This window comes from Sceloporus undulatus, chromosome 4 (genome assembly GCF_019175285.1).
Source record: "Sceloporus undulatus isolate JIND9_A2432 ecotype Alabama chromosome 4, SceUnd_v1.1, whole genome shotgun sequence".
In the NCBI taxonomy this organism is placed as follows: Eukaryota; Metazoa; Chordata; class Lepidosauria; order Squamata; family Phrynosomatidae; genus Sceloporus; species Sceloporus undulatus.
The window spans coordinates 249,727,362-249,752,312 of record NC_056525.1 but is presented as its reverse complement, the minus strand read 5'-3'; the positions used below and the strand labels follow the sequence as shown (position 1 = coordinate 249,752,312).

The following is a 24,951-nucleotide window of genomic DNA, read 5'->3' as shown; positions in this document are numbered from 1 at the left end:
GACTAACCTTGCTGCCATGTTCTGTACTAACTGAAGCTTCCGGGTTTGGTACAAGGGCTGTCCCATGTAGAGCGCGTTACAGAAATCCAACCAAGAAGTTACCAGAGCATGCACCACCGTTTCAAGGTCCCCCCGGCCCAGGTAGGGTCGCAGCTGGCGTATCAGCCGAAGCTGATAAGAAGTAAGAGCTGTTTGACAGTGGAAAATGCTCCCTCGGAGATTTTGGTGGAGTCTCCTTCTTTGGAGGTCTTTAAACAGAGGCTGGATGGCCATCTGTCCCAGAGAGGACTTTAATTGTGAATTCCTGCATGGCAGGGGTTGGACTGGATGGCCCCTGGGGTCTCTTCCAAATCTATGATTCTATGAATCTGGTGCCTTTGGGGTATTTAGGCCCTCTTTGCTGACCAAAGGCCTTAAAAGAGTGTCTCTCTTCTCACACAGACTCCCAGTTCTTCTGAATAGCACTTTGTTCTTTTGCATAAAAGACCCATGGTCCTGCACTGTCTCTGGCCTCCCTGTGGAGTTGGATCCTCTGCCCAACTCAGAAACCCAGGGAGGAGGTGAGAAGCACTGTACCCGACCCCCTGGGCATCTTTGGAGCTTTCACAGGTACAGCGTTGACAGCCAGGGAACACAGCCCACAGCATTTAATGCCCGATGAAGTCCTGTTCCTGTTTTATCGTATCACCTCACAGGCTGCTCTGCATTTAGCAGGACCTGGGAGCAGTCCCACTTTAGGTCGGTGCCTCTTTGCAGCCAATTTTGGGTTACTGGAGGTGCAGCCATAGTAAAAGTCAGCCACCCAGGTCAGACGTAATGGCATGAGCCTCCAACAAGACATTTGCCTTTTTAGGAGATAATTTGGACAGGTTTGAAGATACCCCCACTGGGCTGAAATGAGGCCACAACTTGGCACCAACTTTCGAGGGGGTGCTTCAGCAAGCCATGTTTTCTTATGTCCTGCACAACTATGGCCAACAGAAAGAGAGTGACCCTGACATTTCCAGTTTCCAAGCTCCATGAAAAGAGATTCCACCAAAACATTGGCGGGATACAGACAGCTGCTTTGCGGCGGTCTCCCGCCGGTGCCATTTGCTCCGTGCGGGAGCAGCAGCAGCCAAACCGCGCGGCTCCTGCGCAGAGCAAAAAAGAAGCTCCATTTCGGAACTTCTTTTTGCGGTGCCTTTATGACGTCGCGAGGCGCCGCTGGTGCATTCGTGACATCATAGGCGCCGCGACACATCTGGACACTATGCATCCAGTACGTAAACATGGCGGCCCCCATGTGGAAGGGGCACCGCCATGTTGTACGTATTCTATACGTACTAGGGTTAGGGGGGTGCGGAAGCACCGCCCCTTCCTAACCCTAGTACGTACAGACTACGTACTATATGGTGGTTTGTATCCCGCCATTAGGAAGAACTTCTTGACAGTAAGAGCTGTTTGACAGTGGAATATGCTGCCTTGGAGTGGTGGAATCTCCTTCTTTGGGGGTTTTTAAACAGAGGCTGGATGGCCGTTTGTCACAGGGAGGACTTGGATGGTGTCTTCCTGCATGGCGGAAGGTGTTGGACTGGATGGCCCCTGGGGTCTCTTCCAACTCTAGGATTCCATGATTTATGCGCTGCTTTCTACCATCCACTTGCCCTTGCTCCTGTCATCCTCCTGCCTAAATAGCCTGGGAAGGAGTGAAAAGACAGGCCCAACACCATGGGGCCCGAAGAGGAAGAGCCCTCCCCTCCCTCCTTCCAACTGTCATCTTCTGGACTGGGAGGGAGCAAAAGGACAGGCTCAATGTCCTAGGGCCTGGTGGGCCCGGCCTCGATTAAGGAAAAGAACCCTCCCTCCAGTCCATCTGCCTTGATCCAGGCCTCAGAGGGAGAGAAGAAGGCTGGACCTCCTTTCTCCTTTTGTGTTGTGTCTTTTTAGATTGTAAGCCTGAGGGCAGGGAAGCATCTATTATCCCTTCTGTTGTAAACCGCTCGGATTCCCAGTGATTGGGCGGCATATAAATAAATCCTATTATTATTATTATTATTATTATTATTATTATTAAATGCACAGGAAGACAAGATCAGATTGTGGGAAGTGACAAGAATCATGTAGTCTTACCTCACAGAATGATGCCACAATATTATCTATGATATGACATGATGATTCTTTGATTCTAACACTTGTGAGTTCAGGGATCCATAATTAAAAGGAAAGACAATATGCTGCTCTACACATGAGATTATGCAGTTGAATATGCCTGTGGATCCAAATCCTGGCTGTTACATGTTGAAGGAGACCACTTCCCAGCCCACCTCCCACATCCACAATGATGTCCAACAACCAAATGGAAGATTGCTCTGTATTTTCTACAGACACACCTCTACTTTGTACAGGTCTTGGTAGCTCACACAAGAAATAAAGAGACCCAATTATATATAATTAGTCCTTGTAATAAACTAAGACAGAAGATTAAACCCATATACGAAATGCCAAGAAACATGAATCCAACAAATTGCTGGCTGTGCGTCACCTGTGATTGATGGCTTCCAATTACTCAGGAAGAATTTTAATCAAAGGAATGAAAAAGAACAGTTAAGGAGCTAGAAGCCAATCCTCACTCTATGAGGATAATAAAAATGCACAGCTGAAAGATACTTTGATCCATAGTGGTAGAATCCAAAGAAATAGCTGTGTTAGTCTGTAGAATCAGTATGTAGAGAGATCTTGTAGCACCTCTGAGACTCACTGGAAGAAAGTCTCAAGATCTCTCCACATACTTTTATCCAGCAGCCCTTGAAGGTAGAATCCATTTCCAATCCTACTGTGATCAGTTTCAATCACCACGAAGCGAAGCAAATGCAAAATGCCTGCTCTTTCCTGGCACTAGTTCTTTGGCGCTTATTTTGAAAAGAATCAATTCTGAAGTGTGTTCAACAAGTGGGAAGGACGGATCTGAATCACATCCTTCTGGAGGGCAGGGACTAATGGCAGAGAGGTCTTTACCATCCCTCCTCATATTTAGGTAGCTCCACCATTCCCCTCCTCTCTCAGCGCTGTCTTTGTGCTTCTGGTGCGACTTATGGGTGCATGGTTTTGTTTTTTAAAATAAAATTGTTAGAAGATTCGATTCATTGGTTGTGTAACTACTTGCAATTAGCAAGGCAAGTACTTGCAATGCCAATGAACTGATACAAGATCTGATTCATGGTTTTGCAACTACGTACTTGTAATTCACCGGGTTGATCTGACAGCAGCTCATAGGGAGGCAAGTCGTTACAAAACCAATGAATTGAATCTTCTATCAATGTGTGTGTGTGTGTGTGTGTGTGTGTGTGTGTGTTTATTCCAAGCCGGGCTGCCCGAGCTGCCCTTAACCTCACCGATGATGCCCAGACGATTGACATGCATCCTGAAGCGGCACAAACTAGCGGGGGATGACACTTGTGCCAAAAAGAAAATGATTACAAGGGGATAATGAAAAGATCTGCTTTCATAGTGGGAGCAACAGACCTTTTGGAATCGATTTACCAACACAAAGGCGAATCGCAAACTGGTTTTCCTGTAAGTGGGAATGAGCCCCTGACATGTTTTACTTGCCCTTTACTTCCAAAGCCAGAAAAATACTTTTTTCATTCTTTGGCGCAGAGGGCCTGAGGCCATTCTTCCTCCAGGGCTCCTCATTGACCCAAGGGGCTTTTGAAACACCCAGGAGGCATGCTGAATGAGAGAGGAGCTTACCCACGAAAGCCCTGGGCTCAGTGGCCCGCCTGACATTCCAAGCATTCTCCAAGCCTTAAGCTCAGCCGCCTGACCACTGTCCCTGCTTGGTCACAATGGAAGCGGGGGACGAATGCCACAGCCACAGGATTGCAACTGGGATGACCAACGGCCAAGAACAAGCCTTCTATGAAACATGCAGCAAAAGGAGAGGGCTGATTCAACTGCCCTGCCTTTGATCACATCCCAAATTAATGCCCCGTGATCATTTCAACCCCGGGGGAAGGGTATAACTGCAATGGAGGGGTTGTGATGCATTTCAGAACCTAAAAACAAGTAGCTTCTTATGCCAAGACACCACTGGTTCAGGGGCAGCAGGAGGTGCAGAGATCAGTTTATATGACCGTTGTTCCCATTTGAAACTGGTTCCAATCCTACTGTGATCGATTTCAATCATGATGAGGTGAAGCAACTGCAAAAAACCTGCTCTTTCCTTAGTTCTTTGGCGGTTCTTTTGAAAAGAATCGATTCTGAAGCGTATTCAACAAGTGGGAATGACAGATCTGAATCGCATCATTCTGGAGGGGAGGGACTAATAGCAGAGGGGTGTTTACCAGCCCTGCTCAGTTTTTGGGAGATCCACCATCCCACTCCCCTCTCAGCGCTGCCTTTGTGCTTCTGGTGTGACCTAGGGGCGCACGTTGTTTTTTAAAATAAAATTGATTCAATTAATTGATTTTTCAACCACTTGCAATTAGTGAGGCAAGCAAATCCACTGCAAAACCAATGAATTAAATCTGTCAATCATAGAGTTGGAAGAGACCACAGGGGCCCTTTCTGCCATGCAGGAAATCACAAGCAAAGCATCCCCGACAGATGGCCATCCAGCCTCTGTTTGAAGACCTCCAAGGAAAGAGACTCCATGACACTCCGAGGAAGGAGTGTGTTTCTCTGTCGAACAGCCCTTACTCTCAGGAAGTTCCTCCTAATGTTCAGGTGGAGTCTCTTTTGCTGGAGTTTGCATCCATTGTTCTGAGTCCTATTCTCTGGAGCAGCAGGAAAAATGCTTGCTCCCTCCTCAATATGACATGCCTTCAAGTATTGAAACAGGGCTCTCATATCACCTCTTAACCTTCTCTTCTCCAGGCTGAACATCTCCAGCTCCCTCAGTCGTTCCTCATAGGGCTTCATGGTTTCCAGACCTTTCACCATTTTAGTCGCCCTCCTCTGGACACACTCCAGTTTCTCAATGTCCTTTTTGAACTGTGGCGCCCAGAACTGCACACAATATTCCAGGTGGGGCCTGACCAGAGCAGAATACAGTGGCACTATTACTTCCTTTGATCTAGACCAGGGGTAGGCAACCTACGGCCCACAGGCTGGATGTGGTCCGGCAAGGCCTTGGGACCGGCTCCAGCCCAGTCCTGCTGCCGATTGCCGCTGGAGCCTTTGGCCTCTCGCGTGAGGATGTGGGGCCTTTGGCCTATCAGGAGGAGGCGAGCAAGCGGCGGGCAAGGGGGGAAATTGTCTATAGAAGCCTCAGAAACATGCATTTATATGAACATTTTTAAAAAAATCAGCAATTTTTTTGTGTGTTCTCCATTTTTTGAAAAAAAATGTCCTCCATTTGAAAATTTTGTCCCACATTTGTCCCAGTTTATTTATTTATTTAAGTTTTTTTAAATAAATTATTTAATTATTTATTTTTTGGCTTCGGCCCCCCAGTTGTCTGAGGGACAGCAACCTCGCCCCTGGCTCAAAAAGGTTGCCTACCCCTGATCTAGACACTATACTTCTATTGATGCAGTCTAAAATCGCATTGGCCTTGTTAGCTGCCGCATCGCACTGTTGACTCATATTCAACTTATGGTCTACTTGGACTCCTAGATCCCTTTCACATGTAGTTTCATTCACCCATTTGTCCCTCATAATCCTATATCTGTGCATTTCATTTTTTCGCCCTAAGTGCAGTACCTTACATTTCTCTGTGTTGAAGTTCATTTTGTTAGCTTTGGACCAGCTTTCTAATCTATTCAGGTCATTTTGAATTTTGATCCTGTCCTCTGGAGTATTAGCTACTCCTCCTAATTTGGTGTCATCAGCAAATTTGATAAGCCCCAATTTTTTCCTCCAAGTCATTGATAAAGATGTTGAATAGCTCTGGGCCCAGGAACAGAGCCCCACTGGACACCCCACTGGTCACTTCTCTCTCCAGGATGAAAAGGAGCCATTGCTGAGCACCCTTGGCTTCGGCGGTCAACCAATGACAAATCCATGTAACAGTTGCCTTGTCTAGCCCACATTTTACAAGCTTGTTTGCAAGAATATCCATGGGGAACTTTGTCAAAGGCCTTACTGAAATCAAGATATACTACATCCACAGCATTCCCTTCATCTACCAAAATGGTCATTTTATCAAAGAAAGAGATTAGGTTTGTCTGGCATGACTTCTTTCTCTGAAATTCATGTTGACTTTTTGTGATTATGGAATCTCCTGGGCTGCCGCTTACATCACAGATGACACACAGATGACTGACTTGCATTTTGAAGCGGCGCAAACTGTGCCAAAAAAGAAGCTATTACAAGGGGATTATGAAAATATCCTTGTTCATAGTGGGAATGACAGTCCTTTTGGAATCGATTCACCGACACGGAGCAAAGGCGGATCCCAAACTGGTTTAAATGTAAGTGGGAATGAACCCCTAGAGTGTAATGACACTCCTATGGATCAATTGTCTCTTTCCTCAGAAGACAGGAGAAGATAGATGCTGTGTGGTATCATCTGTGCATAGCTTTGAATCTCACCTCCATGCTCCTCTGGCAGCCACCTGCAGCTGCCACAGATTGACCGTCAGGACCCTCTCCACACAGACAGAAAGCAATGCCTCCAGGCATCTACAGCTGGCAACTCTCCCCAAAGCCGCACTACAATTATCATCTCCATCTTCTCTCCAGAAGCCAGGGCCAAGTCTGAGAGCATCCAGCTGCTTGAAATTATTTCTATTTTTGGCTCAACTGACTGTTTCATTTCAGGATCACAGTTTTGTGGTCACTAGTTATCTCAGAGAAGGAGGCAGAAGCCAAGAACAGAATAGGATGCCCTGTGTGACACCTTTCCTGACCTCAGCTGCAATGGTGGGGCCAAGAAAGAGTCACTGAACACAGAGAAGGGCCTGGCTGTGCCTCAGCCCCAGCAGCCAAAGCACAAGGCAAAGGCAAAGGCAACGGGATGCTTGCTTGGCTTGCATTGGCTTGCTTTGGCAAGCCCATTTATTGGAGGGGGAAGAGAGGTCTGTTGTCAAGATTAACTGCTATGAAAACAAAGCGGTTTACTCACACAAGTCTTACAGTTCCATCCTCAACCAACATAAGCAAACAGTAAATCCCTGCCCCACACAGTTTACAAAATATATTTAAGCCAAGGGCTAGTCAATGTTTCTGAGGTTAGCCAAGTTTGTTGTTCCAAACTAGTCAAGACAGGAATATTCTACACGGTTCTTATTTTCACTAGCAAAACCACAGGACCCATCTGGTCTAGTATTCTGTCTTCAATAGCAGCCAGCCAGATAAGACTTGATGGGGCATTTTATTCCTTCCACCTGGGCATAAGAAGAGCCATGTTGGATCAGACCAAAGACCTTCCTGGTCCAACATTCTCTGCCAGCAACAAACCTGAAAACCAGGGTGGCAAACTGGTTCAAGTGCTGGACTCAAACTCTGGCAGACCAAGGCTTCAAATGCCCGCTCAGTCATGGAAACTCATTGGGTCTCCTTGGGCAAGGCATCTTCTCTCAGCTTCAGAGGAAGAAAGTGGTGGCAAACCCCTCGGAAGAAACCTGGCCAAACAAATCCTAGGATAGAGTTGCCATATTATACAGTAGTTGACTTGAGGGACTCTGTGAGACTAGGGTTCAAATTCTCACTCAGCAGTGGAAAACCCCTTGGAAGTCATACACTCTTGGCCTCGGAAGAAGGAAATGACAAACTTCTCTGAAGAAACCTGTGCCAAGAAAATCCTGGTGGTTTTATTTTACAGCTAGCATGCTGTTTTGGTTTGAGTGTTGGACTCTGGGAGATCAGGGTTCAAATTCCATCTCAGCTATGAAAACCCACTGAATGACATTGGGTGCAAAATCACCTTCTCTCAGCCTCAGAAGAAGGCAATGGCAATCCTCCTTGGGATAAATCTGGCCAAGAAACTCCCACAAAAGTGAAGTCGAAGGTTTCATGGCCAACATTCATAGTTTTTTGTGGGTTTTTTGGGCTATGTGGCCATGTTCTATTAGAGTTTATTCCTGACGTTTCGCCAGCATCTGTGGCGAAACGACAGGAATAAACTCTTTTAGGACATGACCGCATAGCCTGAAAAATCCACAAAAAAGCTCCCATGAACGGTTTATCTTAGGGTTGCCCTGAGTTGTAAATTACTTGAAGGCAAACAACAACAACAACAGAAGCCAACCAGTTAACCCAAGAGAGGGTTAGCAGGACATGGGTGTAACAATGCCTTCCATCAACCGATATGCAGAGACATCCTGCCTTTCTGCTACTGAAAGTGACCCATAGCCAATCTGACCAGGAGCCATTCTTGGCCCCATACCTCCTTGCCTAGAGATGACTGTTACATCAATTCATGGCCTTTTGTGGCACTACAATGCTTTGGGCCCAAGCCTAACCTTCTCAAGTGCTGGACCAGGAGCAAATTAGGAGCTAGGTATGGAATTGATGAGGCATGATCCCTGCCCAGGGTGCATGCAATCTGCATGAGATAGACTGAACAAGGCTCAGGTGTGCAGGGGTGCATGTGTGAGGAAGTGGCAAAGCTGGGGAAGATGTATCAAATGTTTTGTTAGCGCTGGTGCAGTAGCTAAGCGACTGGAGAACAGGGCCAAAACTAATATAATGGATTTCAACAGGGATTATGATGCGAGGTATAAAACAATGCCTGGTGTGCGAAAAGCAGAGAAGCTTTCCTCTCTCATAGAACCCAAAGAAGTCCATCAACCGCAGCTGAAGGGTGAGAGTTTCAGGGGAGAGGAAAAAAGAAGTCTTGATCTTCACACAGCACATCTTTGGGTTTTTAAGCTGAAACCGTAGCAGTTTGAGGTTTCCATTTTGTGGTTTCCAGGGGGGCAGTGAGGTAGCTAATACCTCAGAAGACAACATCAGGATTCAAGATGGCCATAACAGACTGGAGAACTGGGACAACACTCACAAAGTGAATTTCCACAGAGATAAATGTAAGGCTCTGCATTCAGGCAAGGGAAATGAGATAGACAGATCTAAGATGGGTTAAAGCCTGGCTTCAGAGGAGAACATGCGACAAGGATCTAGGCCTCTTGCTAGACCACAACCTTAACAAGAGTGTGATGCAGTTCTTAAAAAAGTCCAGTGCACTCCTAGGCTAGATCAAAATAAGTATAGTCTCCAGAGAAAAGGATGTGATAGTACTATTTTTATTCGGCTTTGGTCAAACCTCACCTGAAATGCTGTGTCCAATTCAGAAAGCTGGCTCCTTGCAAGCAGGAAAGACTGGAAACAGTGAACAGGAAAGATTTCTGACACAACCAACGTGAATCCCCCCAATTATCCAAAGAGGAGGAAATTGCCAAAAGCTTAGATGTGACACACAGAGACAATACACATGCACAAGGACCAAGGTGAACGGTTTGGTTTTCGAGGCAGAAGCTAGCCAAGGGTAACCCAGCACCCCATAGAATAGGAACAGATTATTTCCACTGGAAATCCCAAATGAAAAGACAAATGATAGTGACAAATACTCTGTGTTAGAAATGTGTGCCCTCTTGCTTTCGAAAAGTTTGAAAGACCAGCCAATGTAGTTGGGCCTCTGTGTTTATGGGGAGAATGGGCATAAATGTCTGAAAAAAAGACCCAAATTAGCTTGCTGTTGATCTGCCTAGATTTCCTTCAGGCCCCTGTTGAGACCATGCAGAAAGGAGTCTCTGCACCAGAAAGAAGAAGCCACATTGCTACTGTTTTATTTATGACAGCTCCATTTCATTATTTAGTCAAACTTGGTTCCAGAGCATGAGTCTATCTAATCTATCCATTCATTTGTACCCCACTTTTCCCTCAAACCTGAGTGTCACAATAAGCAGGGATATATGGGGACCCTGGATAAGCAGGCATGTAGATTCCTGTTGCCAAATGGTCCCACTTGAAGCCTGAATCCCCAACGCCCAAATCCCCCTCCAAGTGGGAAAACCCACTCCTGTCTCCCATACCCACAGTTTCCCATCTCTACCTCAAGTGCTTCTATTATCCCATTTTAAGAAAAATGTAAGTATCGCTGGGGAGGAGAATGGCAAAGGGGCTCGGCATTTTTAAAAAGAAGTGCATGCCTGTGGTTAAGCAATCTGCTGAAGTGTGGGGATAGGAATGTGGCTGCCTTTGGGTTGGCAGCGTGGGTCCTAGCTTGCCAGCCTCCCCTACAAACCCAGTTTCCTGGAGCTGGTCAGAGGGATGGTGCCTCTTCTTTGTTGGCTTTTATCCCCAAATGCAGTGACTGGGGCTCATACCCACCCTTCTCACAATCCTTACTACAGGAGCTTGGCAAGGTGCCGCCTAAGCCAGTTCAAATAAAACGCTGCCAACTTTCCAAATGGGCAAGGTGCTGGGTCCAAAAGCTAGGCTATCAGGGTTGACTCTTCCCAGTAGCTTTCTCCATTTTCTTAATGTTAGGCAGAGACAACCCTGATAGTTTGGATTATAGTCTCAGCAGCTCTGCGGTCAATGGAGCAGGCTGCCTCTTATCAATGAAAGGCCACCGTTTCTTCTGGCCTCTCAGTAACACTAAAGGAGGTCCAGACAAACGGGGCAAAGCTGAGACAAGCAGAGAAAGGACCAGGCAGAGATGGAATGAGAGTTGGCCCTCCACATCTGCGGCTTTCACCTTTGCAGCTTTGATTATTTGTGGATTTGATTAAACACAACTCTGCCAAAGGTTGACCACAAAGTTGTGCTGGAGAACCTAGAAGTTCCCAGGGAACATACATCTCTAGGCATTTGTAGGTCCTCCAGCCTGATTCTATGATCAACTTTGACTACAGAGTTGCACTGGAGGACTTGGAGATTCCTAGAGAGGTGTTCTCTCAGGTAAAAAGAATGGTGTTTTTTTATTTGCAGTTGTTCCACATTTACAGGGTCCTGCATCCCAAACCCCAGGAAATTTGGAGGGACTTCTGTAGTTTTCAAATACATGAAGGACTTCCTTGAAGAATCAAGTGAGAAGTCCTTTGCAGTCAAAAAGAAGAGACTTCCCACCAACACCTTTTCCATGTGTTGCTGTTATTGTTTGCTTTCAAATAGTTTCTGACTTACGATGATCCAAGGGTGAACCTCTCTTGGGGTTCCCATGGCAAGATTTTGTTTACAGGGGTTTTACTACCTTTGTGCCCTCTGAAGCTAAGAGAGTATTACTTGCCCAGGTTCAGCAAGTTGGTTTCCATGGATGACCAAGGATTTGAACCCTGGTCTCCTGGAATACTAGTCCAACATTCTAACCACTACACCATGCTGGCGCTTGTAATTAAACTGCTGTTTTTGTTGTTATGAGCCCTCAAGTCATTTCTGATTTATGGCAACCCTAGGGCAAACTTATCATGGGGTTTTAAAATAACTAACTCACAAACTATTGATCAACACTAGTGTCTATTCTGCTTTGGTCAGGCCTCACCTGGAATAACCCTGTGTCCAGTTCTGGGTGCCACAGTTCAGAAAGGATGTTGAATAGCTGGAGCGTGTCCAGAGGAGGGCAACTAAAATGGTGAAGGGTCTGGAAACCATAAGCCCTATGAGAAGAGACTTAGGGAGCTAAGTATGTTTAGCTTGGAGAAGAAAAGGTTAAGAGGTGATATAATAGCCCTGTGTAAGTATTTGAAGGGGTGTCATATTGAGGATGGAGGAAGCTTGTTTTCTGCTGCTCCAGAGACTAGGACACGGAACAATGGATTCAAGCTCCAGGAAAAGAGATTCCCCCTAAACATTAGGAAGAGCTGTTTGACAGTGGAACACACTTCCTTGGAGGGTGGTGGGGTCTCCTTCTTTGGAGGTCTTTAAACAGAGGCTGGATGGCCATCTCTTGGGGTGCTTTGATTGTGAGTTCCTGCATAGAATCATAGAATCATAGAGTTGGATGTCTGAATGGGGTTGGACTGGATGGCCCTTTGGGGACTCTTCCAACTCTATGATTCTAGGATTCTACCAAATACAATAAATCTTTACCAGTTTTATTTCTGGCATCTCCGTGTGGATGTTTTTTATTTAAGAAAGGGTAAGGCGGATTAATCACTCCTACCCCACCGAACCCAATGATCAACACATCCACTTGCCCATTATCAGTGCCCGCCTGGGGCTGGAGACTCACACCCAAGAAGGTGTTTTAAGGTTAAATGGGAAGGGTGAGTGACAGGGGCCTAAGGGTTGGAACTGCACGACCAACAATAGGACTTACTCCCTAGCAAGTGTGTTTAGGAGACTGAAGTATATACACAAATAACCTGAAGGTTATTTCAGGTGAACTCTGGAAACAGCCATAGTTTTGTGTGCCAAGAGACCTGTACAACTGAAAAGTCTGCATATTTTGAAATTGCAGTTCTCATTCCCCGACAACCATGCCTCCAGTACTGTTTGACAAGTAGACCTTAACCAAAGAGAAGGCTTCAACAAACTGCTGCTTCTGAAATCCTGAGGAGGGAAAAACTTGTAAGATCAAAGACTGCATGCAGCCCTAAAAGAAGTCTAGGCCCAAGAATTTCAGTAGAAAATGTGAAATGAGAAACAACTAGCATGGGGTCAAAGAGAGCTGTCTTAAAGTTGTGAAAGTTTGGGGACTTAAAGTCATGATTATCAACTGCATTTTCAAAGCACTTCCCATAAAAGATTTAATTGCAATCTTTTTCTAACCTGCCATCAAGTCTACTTTGACTTAAGATGCCCCTCTGAAGGAGAGACTGCCAAGAATCATAGAATCATAGAGTTAGAAGAGACCGCAAGGGCCATCCAGTCCAACCCCTTTCTGCCATGCAGGAAATCGAAATCAAAGCATCCCCGACAGATGGCCATCCAGCCTCTGCTTAAAGACCTCCAAGGAAGGAGACTCCACTACACTCCGAGGAAGAAGTGTGTTCCACTGTCGAACAGCCCTTACTCTCAGGAAGTTCCTCCTAATGTTGAGGTGGAATCTCTTTTCCTGTAGCTTGCATCCATTGCTCTGGGTCCTAGTCTCTGGAGCAGCAGAAAACAAGCTTGCTCCGTCCTCAATATGACATCCTTTCAAATATTTAAACAGGGCTATCATATCACCTCTTAACCTTCTCTTCTCCAGGCTAAACATCCCCAGCTCCCTAAGTCGTACCTCACAGGGCATGGTTTCCAGACCTTTCACCATTTTAGTCGCCCTCCTCTGGACACACTCCAGTTTCTCAACATCCTTTTTAAATTGTGAAAAGCCACTACCTGGTCAGATTTTGCAAACTCAGGGCAACTGTGCCATCCTTGATCAAGTCAATCCACTGGTAAAGTAGTCTTCCTATTTTCCTATGGCCATCTTTACAACCCTGTAAAGGTGGGATGGGAACTGTATGGCCATGCCAAATGTTGCTGCAGTGCAATTTCCATCATCTCTCACCATTGGCTATGACGCCCAGGCCTGTTGGGAGTTGCAGCCCAGCATTTGGAGGCCCACTCAGGTAATGTTCATCATTATGATTTCACCCCCCGCCCTGATATTGCAGGGTATGAGTGGGGTGGACAGAAGCTGAGAGAGTAGCGTGATTAAAAAATGCTAATGGGTTAAGGGCAGAGGACGGATTTGAGTCAAGGACTTCCTAATTTGTAGTTCAGTCTCTTTATCTATTAATGCTGCTGAAGATTGGATTGATCTTCCCAAGGACACATAGACAGATGGCCCCTAAAGTTTCAGAACTAAAGAGGTGATTCCAAAGGAGGATTTAAATCCCCTTAACTCAATGTGCATTTCTGCGATCATTACTGGACCTACGTTGCTCCTAAGCAAACGATGGACATAGAGGGGCTTTCGACAACAGGGGGGGGGGGGGGGAGTGTGTTGCCACACAGCATGGCAGTGGAGTTGAGGTCTACGCATCCCTCAGACATCTCTGGCTGTTCAGAAAGAACCTATTAGCGCCACAAGAACCTCAATACAGGATTTCAAGTTTCTAACACTCAGTTCTTGAAAGCAAGGAGGAAAAGATGGGCACCACAAATCAAAAAGGATGTTGAGAAACTGGAGCGTGTCCAAAGGAGGGCCACCAAAATGGTAAGGGCCTGGAAACCATGTCTTATGAGGTACAACTCAGGGAGCTGGTTGTGTGTAGCCTGGAGAAGAGACGATTAGGGTGTCATGTTGAGGATGGAGCAAACTTGTTCCCTGCTGCTCCAGAGAATAGGACACAGAACAACAGATGGAAGCTACAGGAAAAGAGATTCCACTTAAACATTAGTAGGAAGTTCTTGACAGTAAGAGCTGTTCAAAAGTAGAACACATTCCCTCAGAGTTCGGTGGAGTCTCCTTCTTTAGAGGTCTTTAAGCAGAGGCTGGATGGCCATCTGTCATTGGGAATGCTTTGACTGAGAGCTCCTGCATGGCAGAATGGGGTTGGACTGGATGACCCTTGGGGTCTCTTCCAACTCTAGCATTCTATGATTCTAAGATACCAGAGGGGAAGCATAACATACTGTACTTTATTTAGTAGAGTAGCTCTTCCACAGTACAGAAATAAAGCAGTTTGACACCACATTAACTGCCATGGCTCTATGCTATGGAATCCTGGGATGTGTAGTTTGGTGAGACATTCCACTTGGCTGTCATAGAGCACTGGTGCTTCACCAAACTAGAAATCCCAGGATTCCACAGGATAGAGGAATTAGTTAAAGTGGCATCAAACTGCTTTATTTCTGTTGTGTGGATATTCACTAAATCTCTCTGTGTGGAATTAATTGTGAATTAAATGTGCCATGACAGTGCGTCTTAAGATATCTCATGTGAGGGACCAGCATGACTTTAATTCCTAATGCATCAGAGACTGGCACTGTATATGTACCCATTGTCTTTCTTGGAAACCTGATGGCCCACAGGCCAGCGTTAGTAGCACACTGCTATGAAAACCTTGTGCTGGAGGGAAATGTTGCATAACTGAATCAAGAAACCAATGATGCATTTGAATGCATAACCAGAGGCACACATGGGTCCATGCGCAATGCATAAGTGCCTCCATGTGCAACAGTGCTGCATTTGCAACTCTGCTTATGCCACTTTGCACTGAACACAGCTGTTCCACATCTGAACCACTTCCGTAGGGCAACCTATCAAGTCTTTACTCACATACAGACCTCAAAGCATGTCCCTGTATTTAAGGAAGAGGAAGGAAAATTGGAGACTGTGGCAAAGTTATGTGCATGGCCAGGAATGGGTAGAACCCTAATCCTCTCAACACACATGCATCCACCCCACCCACAGCTAGCCCTGGCTTGGGCCTCTCTATGGGCCAAGCATGACTTCCACTCTTTCAATGTGGTCCTGGCTGTCCCCATCCATTCTTGGCAAGATGGTTTTGCTGCCAAGGATGAAATGAGGGGGATGCCCAATATGCTGGGTCTGGCCACTAATCCACTTCTTCCAACCACTCTGTGCTGGTTTGAGAAAAAACTGGAACAGAAATAAAGAAAGCATTGTCTCTTCCGACTGTCAGCCTCAGAAGTTTGTGAAGGATTTTTCTCAGCCTGGCTCCCTGCAATCCCTTTAAAACCGGGGTATGCAAATATTTTGGTATCATGTGGTCCCCCCACTGCTGCCTCTGTGGTTCCTTGCCCCTTCCTTAGACTGCCTTCTTCTCTGGCCTTTAAAAGAATGAGTTCTGGAAACTTCCAAGAGCAGCAATTCTCCTTTCAATTTAGTTGCAGAGCACTGCTGCACTGTTTCACACTCACACACACACACACACACACACACACACACACACTTCAAAATTAGAAGTGAGTTTCTAGACCAGTGATTCCCAAAGTGGGTTGTATGCCCTCCCTGGGGTTAGTGGAAAGATCCAGTGGAACACTCAGAGAAAAGGCAGTGGGGCCTTCATTCAGGTGAGCAAGAAAAACAAGGGGAACCAGTGGTCTTTAGGACCAGGGTGGGCATGAGGGTTGCATGATACTTCTTTCAGGGTCCCTTAAAACTACTGCAAGGTCAGCATAAGTGACAAGTTTCTCAGTCACTGCTCAGCTAGCTGCTCAGTTGCTGCTCCCAGGTGCAAAGGAAGCAACAACAGAGACTGGTTGTTTTGAATTTGCAGTAGAGTGTGTGTGTGCGTGTGTTTGTGTAAGGGTATGAGGGACCTATATGTGTGGGGATGTAGGGTTCTCAACTCAGAGGAAAGGGGGAGGTAACTTGAAAAAGTTTGGAGACCATTATTTTAGACCTGTCTAATTTTTTGTTTGGGTTTGGGGGGGGGGGTGTTTTTGGCACTCACGGAGGGTCCCACAAGGCAGAAAACTGGGCCCAGATCTGCCATAGTTCTGATTTCTATGACTGTTCCAGCATTCTTGGACCTGGAAGCCAGACGTCACATCACTTGAGTTAAGAGTCCTCCCATCTACCCACCCTGAAAAGATCTCTCCCTCCTCTGGCCTTCTGTCTGCTCTTACCTTCTTCTACATCGTTGCGGCAGGCAGCCTCCAAGAGCCGGACATTTTCAGGGAACACCACCTGCTTTTCTTTGCTGCTCCCCTTCTTCCTCCTCTTCTCCCCCTTGGCCTTCTTACTTTGGATCTCTTTCTCAAACTGTGCCCACTTCTTCAGTTGCTGGGTGCGCCGCTTCTGGGCGTGCTTCAGACGCTCCTGGGTGCCCATCCGGCCCACCGCCGACATCTCAGCTAGCAGCTCCAGGTGCTCCGCCATGGCTGGTTGTGGGATCAGATGCTCACCTCCGCTTCAAAAGATGGGGGGAGTGTGGGAGGAGACAGAGAAGTGGGAAATTTAACGGTCCTGGCCCCCCTGTCACACATCGCCAATACCTCTGCGGGAGCATTTGGAGAAGGAATAATGAAATCTTACTTATGTGCCATAACCACTTGCTGGGACTGTCATATCCTCTCTGGCAAAGGAGGGGTATACTTTGCAACCAACCTGGAGTGGAGGTAAAAACTGGTCCCTATATACCTGAAGTCTCAGTGTCTCTTGCCAGGTGGTACATGTGACAGGTTTGCCAGCAATGTATGCCAGGAGCTTCTGCCTCTCTTCTCCACCCAGGCTGGAACTGGGAAAAGGAGGCACCGACTGGAAGATCTGGGAACACCACTCCCAAAGGTGGGATTAGTTACCTCAGGGATGCTGTACTTCCATTATCTCTCCTCAGATTTACTCAGGAGTAGAGGCTGAACCAGAGGGCTTTGCTAGCCCTTTTCCTGCATAGTACAGGCAGTTTAAACAACACACTCACACACGCACACCACTGCCGCCTTCACAAGGTAACCTGCCAACCAAGAATGAAAGGGAAGGCTAAATCCGAGTCCTTCGGTCCCACTTTAATCTTCTGCCAGGCTTCCCAGCCTCTGTGTGCTTCCCGTTCAGAGTGCAGCCAACAACAGGTTTCTAGGAGACCTCCTGCAGGGGAATTACGACCATTCAGGCTGCGATACAAATCTCATTCCCTAGATAACGCTCAGCCTGTGACCTCCTCTGCTTGGGGAGTGAAGTCTCAGAGCCCAGGAAGCAAGGAGGACAGGTCTCCTCGGGTGGCCAAGCCATTCCCAGCCAAACACTGCTCTGGTTGGAGAGCCTGTGGTCCCTCTATCAGAGCTGCCTGCGTCTGTACCTTCTCTTCCAGGCTAGAGGTTCAAAGGTGTGCCAGAGTTTTCACTCAGAGCGCCCACACCGATAATATGAGGCAAACAACTCCCAGTTTTTGCAGCACCAGGTAGTAGCTGTGCTCTCGCAGCTGTTCAGGAACAAAATGCTTGTAGAAGAGTTTTCCCAGGCCGGCCTCCAGCTCTTTCTAAAGCCTTCCTCCAAAGGCATGGAGGGCTGGGAAGGCAGTGAGGGTGGTCTCTTCTCCCTCCACTTGCAGCCTTCTTCTTGTTTCCAAAGCCTTCAGCAAGGACAAAGTCCATCTGCCTGTGTTGGTGCTCTGTCTCTTTCCAGCTACTCAGTACGGAACTCAGCGCAAGGAACTGGCTGGTCAGGGTGAGCTGCGGTGGTAGCAGAAGACTCCTCCCTCCATCTCTCCAACGGCATCACGGTGCCACTCATGGAGCACTAAACGGAGCTCCATGCTGCCTCCTGGCAAGCGCACTCCTGGGAGCCCTGCAACACATGAGGAATGAGGAAGCCAGTCAGAAGGAAGCAGGATGAAGGGGTAGACTCCAACACAACCGACCCCTCATGTCTTTTTAGATTGTAAGCCTGAGAGCAGGGAACCGTCCAATTAAAAAGATTGTATGTACAGCACTGTGTAAATTTACAGCACTTTATAAATAAAGGTTGTTAATAATAATAATAATAATAATAATAATAATAATAATAATAATGCCACAGGCCCTGTGGCCCAGCTTTAATCCGGGATTAATCTACAATCAAAGTTTAAGCAAATTACTTGGGACTTTTGGCAGGGGCAACTCAAAGGATCTTTCTCTTCAGCACCCCTGCACTCAGAAACTTTGCAAATGCACCTTCCTGCCAGGAGTGTTTAGGAAGGAGCCAGAACAATGGAACACACAATGGAATACACAACTCTTGCCCCCCTGGCCTTAGTCAGAAAGAGCGATGAGAAGGACAGACAGCTGCTTTCTCCCACTGCCCCCCTCCATACCAACAAATCTCATGCAGAAAAAGTTCCCCTCCTTCCCTTTGTCCCCTTGAAAAACAAAAGCCATTCAGGGCAAGTCACAAGCTCTCAGCCTCAGAAGAAGGCAATGGCAAACCTCCTCTGAACAAATCTTGAAGAAAACCCCTTAGGTTGCCATAGATCGGAAATTACTTGAAGGCACACAACAACAAATGTCTTTCAAGTTGCCTGTTGACTTACAGTGACCCTATTAATTTCATACATTTTTCTTAGGCAAAGAATACTCAAGTGGTGTCCCATCCAAGTACTAATCAGGACTGACCTGGCTTAGCTTCCAAGATCAGATGGGGACCTGCTGCCCTTTAGGGTATTTAGGCCCATATAACCCTATTGAATTTTGTTGTTGTTGTATCTTCAAGTCGTTTCTGAATTATGGTGCCCCTAAGGTGGACCTATCATGGTGTTTTCTTGGCAAGCTTCTTCAGAGAGGGTTTGCCATTGCCATCCTCTGAGGTTGAGAGCATGTCACTTGCCCAAAGTCACCCAGTGGGTTTCAAGGCTGAGCTGGGAATTAAACCCTGGTCCCCAGAGTCCTAGTCCTACACTCAAACCACTACACCACACTAACTGCCAACACAATTACAGAGCTATTATTTCACTTTAACTTCCACAGCTGCCTCCTGTGGAATCCTGAGGATTGTAGTATTGGGAAGCACTAGAGCTTTCAGGCAGACAATTCAAAGTACTGCTCTCTAAATTACAAATCTCAGGATTCCTTAAGATGGGAGCTGCACTGTACTCTTAACAGTGTAGTAGTGTGAAAAATGAGGTCTCCACAGGGCTTAAAAATCTTACTGTTTTGGACCAAAACCCTTGCTAGCTAGCATGGTAAGTCCCGCAAGACAACTCTTCTGCCTTGCCCCACTTTGCAACTGGGTAACCAAGTGGCCCACAATTGCCCAATGAGTGCCACCAATGAATTCCTTCTATATCTTCTTTGTGTTGGCCCCAAGAGCAGCTAAACCTCAAAAGTGGCACCATCATCCACAATTATAGCACTATGATTCCATTTTCATGGCCATGGCAAGGTCCCATGGAATCTGAGGATTTGCAGTTTAGGGTTTGCAGAGAAGTTTAGCCTTCTCATCTATAGAGTAATTACAGTCAGTGCTCCACAACCACAGATTTTTTTATCCACCAATTCAAGCATCTACACTTTGAAAATATTTTTAAAATGTATACATTCCAAAAAGCAAACCTTCACTTTGCCATTGTATATAAGGGGCACCATTTCATTATGCCATTGTATATACTGGGAGTTGAGCATTCACAGATTTTGGTATCCATGGGGCATCCTGGAACCAAATCCCAGAGGATACCAAGGGCCCACTGTATTCCCAAACTTTGGTCCTCCAGGCGTTTCGGACTTCACTTCCCAGAGCTCCAGCCACCTTCTGGGAACTGATGTGCAAAACACCTGGAAGACCAAAGTTTGGGAACTGCTGCAAGAGCCTGACCAAATTACAGATCACACAGGATACAGCCATGGCAGCAGGACCAAATTGCTACATCTGTGCAATGTGAAAGGGCCCTGGGCAAGCGTACATGAACTCCGTACCTGAGATCCTTTACTATCTACATCAGATTGTGTGGGTTGAGGCAGTTATGCAGGGGGAGGACAGTAAGGGAATGCAAAGGTGTCTTGCTGGTGTTGCCAGAGTACTGCCATGCCATCTGTGCCCAACTGTAATACTCCTATCTAAAGTGTCTGGAAATTACACCCCATTAAGGCTTATGACGAGAGCAGCCACGCAAGGAACCTGGTGCCACCAGACCCAGCGTTATCATTGCAGCAACCGACACACGCAGCTCTCCCCAGAACACAAAAGTCATCACAAATAACGCTGAGCTTCAAAAGGGCAAAGTCTTTCTCCACCTCCCTGCAAAGGAGGATATCCCTGATCTGGCAGATGGGGAATGGAAGCGGAGACATGCTGAGCAAATTCCCCCAAGTCCATTCACTGGAATTATGTCAATTCCAGCAAAGAATTACTGTAAGTAACCAGTAAGAATTATAGAAAGACCAGTCCCCTGGCACTAAGTTATGCATTCACTGGAGTGTTAGACTCTGGGAATCCTTGCTCAGGAACAGATAGCCTCTGGTGACCATTGGCAAGTCACACACTCTCGGCCTCAAAGGAAAAGAGCGCAACACCTCTTCTGAAGAAATGTGCCCATGAAAATCCTAGGACAAGGATGAATTTCAAAATGAGTCTCATTTTAACAAAATGAATTTCAACAGGGAGAAATGTAAAGTACTATACTTAGGGTGAAAAAATGAAATGTACCAATATAGGATGGGGGATACCTGGCTTGAAAACAGTGCATGAAAAAGGGAATCTAGTAGACCACAGGTTGAACATGAATCAACAGTGTGATGCAGCAGCTAAAAAGGCCAATGCAATTCTAGGCTGCATCAATAGAAGTATATTGTCTAGATTGAGGGAAATCATATCACTCTCTTCTGCTTTGCTCAGGCTTCACCTGCAATACTGTGCCCAGTTCTGGGCACCACAATTAAAAAAGGATGTTGAGAAGCTGGAGTGTGTCCAGAGGAGAGCCACTAAAATGATGTCTAGAAACCATAATGCCCTATGAAGAGAGACTTGAGATACTGGGTATGTTTAGCCTGGAGAAGAGACGGTTAAGGGGTTTAAATATTAGAAGGGGTGTCATACTGAGGATGGAGCAAGCTTGTTTTCTGCTACTCCAGAGACTAAAACACGAAACAATGGATGTAAGCTACAGGAAAAGAGATACCACCTAAACATTAGGAGGAACTTCCTGACAGTAATAGCTGTTTGACAGTGGAACATGCTTCCTAAAAGAGTGGTGGAGTCTCCTTCTTTGGAGGTCTTTAAACAGAGGCTGGGTGGCCAATTGATGGGAGTGCTTTGATTGGGAGTTCCTGCATGGCAGAATGGGGTTGGACTGGATGGCCCTTGGGATTTCTTCCCACTCTAGGATTCTATGATTCTACCGTCCAACATGGTCAGAATTATGGACCTGGACAGCCCCAAATGCCTTGTAAATACATCGGATGGGATAAAGGTGCAGCTGAAGGGATACTTGTTCAGGCTGTGTGTGTTCAGTGCTGGTTGTTGCAGAGTTAGAAAGAGCTGGCCAGCCAGGAGGGAGCAGAGAAGTGATTCTTAACTATATCTGTGGAGAGCACACCCAACTCTTCTAGGCAAGGTCAATCCAAAACCTGAATTTTCTTCCTGACCAAATAGACCAGTATTTCATGTTTCTTCCAGACCTTGAGATCCCATCCCTCCTTCTCCCTCTGCTGGGAACATTCCTCCATCCTTCCTTCTCTTCCTAAAGGAACAGGTTCCAGAGACCACCATCAGAGGTTATGCAGTCTGGACCGGCTGCTGCTGGCCTATTTCCCATGGAAATGTAGATCTAACCAGTGAGGTTGCTAATAATTCAGGGTTCATGTTATCCAAGGTGCCCAAAAGAAATTGCTCGAACAGAGGCTGTCCAAATACAGCCCGGCATGCAAGGATTTGGATGACCCCGCAAAAGGGATGCTTTAACTGCAGTGACGCTGCACTGTCAGTGCTTTGGACTAGCTTCTTCTTCGCTAAGGTTAGGCAAAGAAACTGTCACTGGTCCAAAGTTGCCCAGCTCAGCTTCCCCACTAATAAATAAAGAAGAGGAGAATATTGTCTTTGGACTTTATTTGCCACTGAGCCTTGTTCAAACCTGCAGTTCCACCCATGCTGTCGTGTTAAAATTATGGGTCAAACAACAGGGAGAAAAAGAATGGAGTCCGTTTGAAGACATTTTATATGGGGAAATAAAGTAAATAAATGTGACCGGATCATACTGTTATCCTATTGTAATCTAGGAAAATAAAGATAAATATCAAATAAGGAATTGCTTTGAGTTTATACACCAATGAGTTTCTTTAAATAACAGATCATGCCTACGTTTATATATATGTTTAGTTTGCAATTTAAAGGGAAAGATAAAATAATGCTAAGAATTATTGTTTTCATTATAGGAAGACAAAGATTTCATTTAGCCAAGAAGGAGATGACTACGGAAAGCTATTTTAGAGGACTATGTTAGATAAGAAACCAAATACACATGGATGGCATAATTAATATTATTAGGAATTAATGCGAGGTACAGGTAAATGTAAGAAATATTTCTTGGTTCACGGGAAGATAACAAGGAAGTCTGTCACACACACACACACACACACACACACAGAGCTATACTCAACTATAAATCAACCTCATGTATAAGTCGAGGGCCAAAATTATGGATTTTGCTATGACCCATGGATAAGTCGAGGGTTAAAGTTTAGGGGCATATAGCAAAGGATCTAAAGGATGACACAAAGCAAAACAATGTCAAAGAACTTACAAAAGTCCAGAAGACATAACTCTTTGTGCTTACTCTTAAGGCTGGATGGATGGGAGAGTAGAGGAGGTCAGTGCTTTTCATCAGGAGATGGTTCCTTCTTTTCAATAAGAGTTAAGATACAGCACTTACATTCACCCATGGATAAGTCGAGTCAGTTTTTGGGGGTCAATTTTGACCTAAATTTCTAGACTTATACATGAATATATCCAGTATAATACAACAGAGAAGTCTCTTCAAAGTTTGTCCTTTTTTGTGTTTATGTTCTTTCCTCCACACTTGGCTTTGAAGGAGGCAGCACATGTCTTTCTTGCAGTAAACGGCTGACTGGTTGAGCAAGGGCTCATGCCCGCTTCTGCCTGGCACGGGTTGGGAACCTTACGTCAGTCCCGTCCCTCCTCCCCAAGCAGTCAGGCGAGGTGCCTCCTTCCCAGCCCACTCACCTAGCCTACCTGCCTCAGGGGAAATAGGCAGGGACTCCCTGGCATGAGGAATGCCAAGAATCCTCCCAGGAACAGGAGCAGCTCACAAGACGCTGCTACTAGGAACTCACGCACAAAAATGCAAAGTATGGCGGAGACAATTCTTCTTCTTTTTCTATCTTTGGAAAGGGCCTGCGTCTTCACAGGGGTTGCACAGCACTCTGCGGGATGCTGGGGAAACACTGCAGGGTCTGGCCTTATCCTCCTCTTCCCTAGCACCACAGGATACTACCTTCTGTTGCTCCATAGGTTAAAAGATCTAAATCAAAAGATCCAAATAGCAAGAAAGGAGATTCCAATGGGAGGTTAAGAAGAACTTCCTGCAAAAACTGTTTGATGGTGAACCAGACTGCATCTACATTGCAGAAATAATCCAGGTTGGCGTCAATTTAACAGTCATGGATCAATACTGGGAACTGTAGCTTTGTGGGACGTTTAGCCTTCTCGTTCAGAGGGCTCTGGTGCCACTACAAACTACAATTCCCAGAATTCCATGGCACTTAGCCACAGCAGTTAAAGTGGTGTTGACCTGGATTATTTCTGCCGTGTGGATGCAGCCCTAGATTGCCTTGGAGGGCGGAAGACCCTCCTCCCTTGGAGATCTTCAAACAGATGACCACCTCTCAGGAGTGCTTTAGTTGTGTAGTCCTGCAAGGCAGGGGTTGGATTAGATGATCTTTGGGTATTCCCTTCCATCTGTATGTATTCTGTAAAATACATGCTCCCTTTCCCTTTTGCAACTCAAAACACCTTACAGACTCCTCTGCACCAGAAGCTTTGGACCTGATTTGTTCCCTCACAACCTGCCTTTCTTTCCAGAAGTGCCAAGGAGTCCTTCAGCATCCTCCAGAGAGAGCCTGCAGCCTCTCAGCCCTTCCTTCTTCGCACCCTCTCTGTAGTAAATTACACATCAGTAGTACTAATGACAGGAAGCAGCAAACACTTCTTTTACAAGCTCTAATAAAACTGGCTACCTTGTAAAAAAGAAAAAGAGCACTAATTGGTTAAACAATAAAGTCCTGGCTGGACTACAAAAAACTGGCAGGTCCTATTTGCCCGGCGGAAAGCAAAGGCCTTCTCTGGGCCCTTCAGCAGAGAGCCACCTTCTGTGAAAAAAGGAAAAGAAGGGAAGCGGGTTATTAGAGCTAACCAAGAACATTATCACATGGGAGGCAAGAGCCCACATAATAATAATAATCATAATCATAATCATAATTTATTTATTTATATCCCTCCTTTCCCTATGCACCCCGTGAATAAGTGGCCATTTAAATCCATGAATATCCCGCAAAAGTGGGATTGTTTTCCCACACTGTCATCATCATCCCAGCATTATCCCATGAATAAAGCAGCAAAATCGCACCAGTTTTCATTCATGGGATTTTCCTGTGAATGAGAAGCAGTGTGATATTGCCGCTTTATTCATGGGATAATGCTGGGATAATGGCGATGGCACACAACGTCATTTGAAAACAATCCTGCTCCTGCGGGATATTCACAGG

At 46.1% G+C, this 24,951-nt stretch overlaps 1 protein-coding gene across 1 annotated transcript in view; it reads right to left on the bottom strand.

Moving 5' to 3' along the window:
- The window catches only part of PPP1R16A (protein phosphatase 1 regulatory subunit 16A), a 64,813-nt gene that overhangs the window by 27,918 nt on the left and 11,944 nt on the right, over positions 1 to 24,951 (bottom strand). Inside the window, exon 2 of the mRNA XM_042465602.1 lies at positions 16,393 to 18,049. Within this exon, the coding sequence (XP_042321536.1) occupies positions 16,393 to 16,645 (253 nt within the window). The 5' untranslated portion in view covers positions 16,646 to 18,049. The remainder of the gene's footprint in view (positions 1 to 16,392; positions 18,050 to 24,951) is intronic.